The sequence below is a fragment of the Bison bison genome, unplaced genomic scaffold (assembly GCF_000754665.1).
Source record: "Bison bison bison isolate TAMUID 2011002044 unplaced genomic scaffold, Bison_UMD1.0 scf7180017864500, whole genome shotgun sequence".
Lineage (NCBI taxonomy): Eukaryota > Metazoa > Chordata > Mammalia > Artiodactyla > Bovidae > Bison > Bison bison.
Genome location: NW_011495059.1, coordinates 7,168,118 through 7,173,154, shown reverse-complemented (window position 1 = coordinate 7,173,154; position 5,037 = coordinate 7,168,118). Strand labels below are relative to the sequence as shown.

General features: G+C 47.7%; 1 protein-coding gene across 1 annotated transcript in view; it reads left to right on the top strand.

Moving 5' to 3' along the window:
- Positions 1-644: 644 nt before the first annotated feature.
- Positions 645-5,037, top strand: part of LOC104980504 (chromosome unknown open reading frame, human C20orf24) — a 6,473-nt gene continuing 2,080 nt past the window's right edge. Inside the window, 2 exon segments of the mRNA XM_010829246.1 lie at positions 645-701; positions 1,849-1,952. Of these exon segments, the coding sequence (XP_010827548.1) occupies positions 645-701; positions 1,849-1,952 (161 nt within the window).

Here is a 5,037-nt window from a genome sequence, read left to right as displayed (position 1 = left end):
GCTGGGACTCGGGGACGAAAGGACAGGCCCGATCCTGGCCCCTACCCCTGCCTCGGTCCGGGCCCGGCCGAGTGTTCGGGGTGGCGGGACGGGTGGCCCAAGGGTGGCGGGGCGAACTGCGCGGGCCCAGCTGTCAGGCTCGGGGCTCATCACAGGGTGGTCGAAGGGTGAAATCGCCTAGGTCACTCGGGAAGCCGCAAGGAAGGGCGGAGGAGATGTCCCCGCAGGCAGGTCGCGTGCCTGAACGGCAAGGCTGAGCTGAGTTCGATTCCATCTCCGCCTTTTAGTGCCAGCAGGATCTTGAGTAAGTGACTGATGTTGTACCAGCGTCGTTGGCAGGAGCAATAACTAGAGCAGACTTCTATTGAATACTTACTATGTGTCCGGTTCTGTGTGTGTATCATCTCACTTGAGTCTCAGAAAAACTCTGAAGTGGGGTACCTGCTGCGTTAAAGTGCTTAGCACATAGTGAGGCTCACTAAAGGTGAGCTGCCATTGCTTTCCTGTCGAATGAGAAAACTGAATACCCTAATAAGGGTGAGAGTTAAGAGGGGAGACTGAAACCACCTTTCATGGGTGAGCGTTAGTGCATGCGTGTGCTGAGGAGTAGAGGTCGAGGAGACACCACCAAATGTGTGTGAGGAATGGCTGGGGAACTTCAAGATGTCCTTACTGGTCACATGCATTCAGAAGATCTGAGTGTGAGCACTTCCCCACCTCTGCTCCATGGTGGGCAAGGAACTATTGCAAATAGCTTGATTCCAGTTGGCCTGAAAAGATTGTTATACCTGCAATCTTTCCCTTTTTTTTTTTTTTGGAATGATGAAATAGGTTTTCCTGGGGTTCCTGTAAGAGGGCGGGGGTGAATGGGAGGTACTTCCTGAAAGCGCCCTTGTCCTGCCCAGCTGTTGTAAAACCTTTCTGATTTGCTGTGTCATGTCTTCTTTCTTTGTGTAAGGGCTGGTTTCTGCAGTCCAGGGAAGGTCGGAAACCTGAATCTTCCATGTTCTTGTATGAAAATTAGATGTGCTGGCACCTTCTTCACTTTTGTTTCTAATTCAACCTCTCCTTTGTGACTTACTCAGAATTCCTTGTGTGGGGAAGTGGTAGTGAATTGGTCACAGTCAGCCCTTCCGCCTGTGGCTAGTCTGTCCAGGTATCCCCAGGTCAGGTAACTGGCCAGTAGCTCAGTTACTGTCACAGCGATTTCATTTTTGTAGCTTCTGGGGAAAAAAAAGTAAATGATTTTTCTAAAATTCTTATCTAGAGCACAACACCCTGGAAGCCATCACTTAAGTAAATATATCATCTTTTTTTAAACCACAATTTAGTACAAGAAGAATTCGAGAACCAAATACCATTGTCTTGGGGGAAATTTTCTCTGGAAGATGAGTTTAGCAGAAAGCTTTTCTGCTAAACTTGTTCCTCACCTGTTACAAGAGACTCTCTGACTCTGTGACCTCATGGACTGGAGCCCACCAGGCTCCTCTATCCATGGGACTTCCCAGACAAGAATACTGGAGTGGGTTGCCATTTCCTTCTCCAGGGGATCTTCCCGACCCAGGGATCAAACCCACGTCTCTTGTGCCTCCTGTATTACGGGCAGATTCTTTACTGTCTGAGCCACCAGGGAAGTCCCAAGATAAGTAAATATATATCATTTTTTTAAACCACAATTTAGTATAAGAAGAAGATGTAGAGATTGGAGAACCAAATACCATTGCTTTGGGGGGAAATTTCTCTGGAAGATGAGTTTAGCAGAAAGATTTTCTGTTTCTCACCTGTTACAAAAGGTTCTCTTGTGGTACCCCCTCCAGATAATGCATACATTCTCTCTTTTTTCTATAGGATGAATTTCTAGATGTGATCTACTGGTTCCGACAGATCATTGCTGTGGTCCTAGGTGTCATTTGGGGAGTGTTACCATTGCGAGGTTTCTTAGGAATAGCAGGGTAAGTCTTGGGTTTTTTTTGTATTTTTAGGTTTCTGTGTGTGTATTTGTGTGTAATAACTAAAGCAAAAAACTGGCCCCATGATGGCCCTCCTGGGTCTGATGCAGCACTCCTCAGTTCAGCAGGCCTGGGGATATCTTGGTCAGGCATGTTACCTTTACGAAGATCTGGTTAGTTTATTCATTCATGGGTCCCTAGTGACCTCATGCAAGCGGTTGCTATACTGCCTGTTGATAACAGGCATCTAGTTCTGACATGCCCTTTGTTGTCTAGGCAAGTTTGGGAGGTGGAAGAGCTCCTGTACCTGATGATCCCTCCCCTGTGCACTGTGCTGGATGTCCTGAATCTTGGCTTTGGCAGAAGTTGTTTTGGGTTTCTGCTTTTTTTTTGGCCTTTGCCACATGGCATGCAGAATCTTAGTTCCCAGACCAGGGATCGAACTCGTGTCCCCTGCAGTGGAAGCACTTAACCCCTGGACTGCCATGGAAGCCCCAGGTCCCTACATTTTAAAGGCAGTGAAAAAGTAGGAGATTGGGTCCTTCTTCCTTTATTGTGCGCCTGTGGCCAGTGGCAGCATTTGACAGCAGCCCCTGGTCATCGCTCTACTTGTTAAGAAGTCACTGCATGCCCACCAGGTTGATTTAAAAAGATTCATGGGAATTGTCTTAAGATGGGAGTTGAGGGCAAGTTATGGTAGAAATGGACAGGCAAACCTCTGGCCTTTTCTTTTCACACAGGGAATACAAACGGTCAGTCCTCAACATTGGAAAATCACGTAGATGTGTTAGTTGTGATCACATGTCTTATTTCCTTACTCTGGGGTGAAAAGTGTGAAATCATTTCAAACTCATTTGAGTTGGCTGTTTTCTCAGAAGGTAACCGAAAAGGAATGTACAGTCCTCTCTCCCAGCTAAAGAGGGTTTTTGATTTATGATGCTGAGCAAACTGTTTGTCCAAGGAAACCATAGGCTTTATCCTCCAACTCACTCTTGACAGAGTGGACATTTGATGAGGACTCATTGAGGATGATGAGATGCAGGCAGGACTTGGGGTTCATAGAGGTCTTCTCAGGGTGGAAATGGTATGAAGATACCCACCACATTTTTAGAATGTTGGTCGCCCCATTTGAGCTTACTATGAGAAAAAAAAGGCAGATACCAGGAAAATGGCCAGAGATGGCAGAAGGCAATCTAAGAGCCAAAAAAGAGTAGTCTCCTGTCTTCCCCAGATCACTTTTCTAGGAGAGGGTAACAGTGGTTTGAACCCCTGCACCTGTCTCGTCTTATAGGCGCCCTGAGGGACTTCTCTGAAGTCACCCAATCTGGGAATAATATAGCAAAGACTCACGCTAGTCAGGGTTCCCTGGTGGCTCAGTGGTAAAGAACCCGCCTGCCAGTGCAGGAGATGCGAGTTCGATCCCTGGATCGGGAAGATCCCCTGGAGAGGGAAATGGTAACTCAGTCCAATGTTCTTATCTGAAGACTCCCATGGACAGAGCAGCCTGGTAGGCTACAGTCCATGGTGTCGCAAAGAGTCGGACACAACTGAGCAACTAACACACACACACAGCCGGCGCCCGCCGCCCCAATCCAGCATGCTTGTCTCTTTGCCCATACATTTGCTGTGTGGTTCTCTCCTGTTTACAATATAGAATTGATGCCCATCCTTAAATCTCAGTGTGGAGACTTCCAGTCCTCTCCTGACCCCTTCCCCTTGACCACCAGACATTTAAATGCTGTGTTTCTATGACTTCACTTTCTACTTAGTGAAAGTGCCTTGGCAGGCAGGCCCAATGTCAGCCATTTTCTCTCTCTCCGTCAGCCTTTGTCTCTTTCACTTGTATTTCCCTTTTTCATCTCATTAAGCAACCACTTTTACAGTAGGAGACTCTAAATGAGCTTAGTAGCTGAGCCCCACTGACATTTCTAAGTCCCATTAGTAGGCTCTGTCTAGAGCCACTAACTCAGCCTGTCCAAAATGAAACTCCTGTCAGAGGGATGTGGCCAGATTGGCTGGGTCCCCAGATTTCTAGTGGCAGATAAGGATGTGGCCATGACATAGCGAAGCCAAGGACTGTAGTTTGCGTGGTATCCAAGAAAAACCATCTGTTCTTCCTGACTCCCTGCTTCTGTTGCTGGACCCATGTTTCTCCCAAGCACTTAGGCGCGAAGCCTTCGGGGCTTCTCGCCTCCCCATTCAGCTATTTTCTCAGTCCCTGTCCTCAAACTTTATTTGAACTGATATCCTGAAACAGGTCTAAACCAGTCTCCCAACTCCTGTTCTTTCCAGCCTGAGAAAGCCCACAGTGACTACTCACACCCTGCCTCAACCTCACCTTGCTCAGACAGCCTCAGGTCTATAGCACACCCCCTCCCCACCTTGCACAAGGAATTAACACTCCTATCTTCACACTGCCCTACCATGCCCTGCAGCAGCTCACACTTCATCCTCATCCGCAGAGCAGGAGGAACCTGTTCTCTTTGCATTTTCCACTGCAGCCTTCAGAGGGGTGTGGCCTAAGGCATATAGTCCCCCGTAAGATTAGGTGCTATAAGAGGAAAGATCATAAAGGAAGTTTTGGTCACTTTATGAATATTACTTTTACGCAGCTGCAGTACCAAGAGATCAGTAGAGCATAGTACTGTTACTCTTCTCAGTATTCTGATTCCTGCACCAGTTAAATCGTATGTGATGGGGGTCAGAGACCTTTCTGAACCCTCTGGTTTCAATCCACTCTGACTGTTGTTTTTGCCCCCCTCATAGATGGTGAGCTAACGGCTGGCACTGCCATGTTCATCTCTGCATTAAGTGCAGTAGCTGCCAGTGAACACTCAGAAATTGCCTCCCATTGGGAATTATGCAGGGGCTGCCTTACCATGCCCTTGCGTGTCCGACTAGGCCTTGAAGCAGCAGCTTCACATGGGTCTTTTCCATGGCCACCCCCCTTCCCGAGCTGGAACTACCTGGAGCCGTCGGGAACTGGTCCTATTTGGGATTATTCATCAGCCTTCTGTCTTACTTCAAGGGGGCTAGGAGAACTTACATATGCTTGCTGATCAACTAAAAAGAGGTGTTTTTTTTTTTT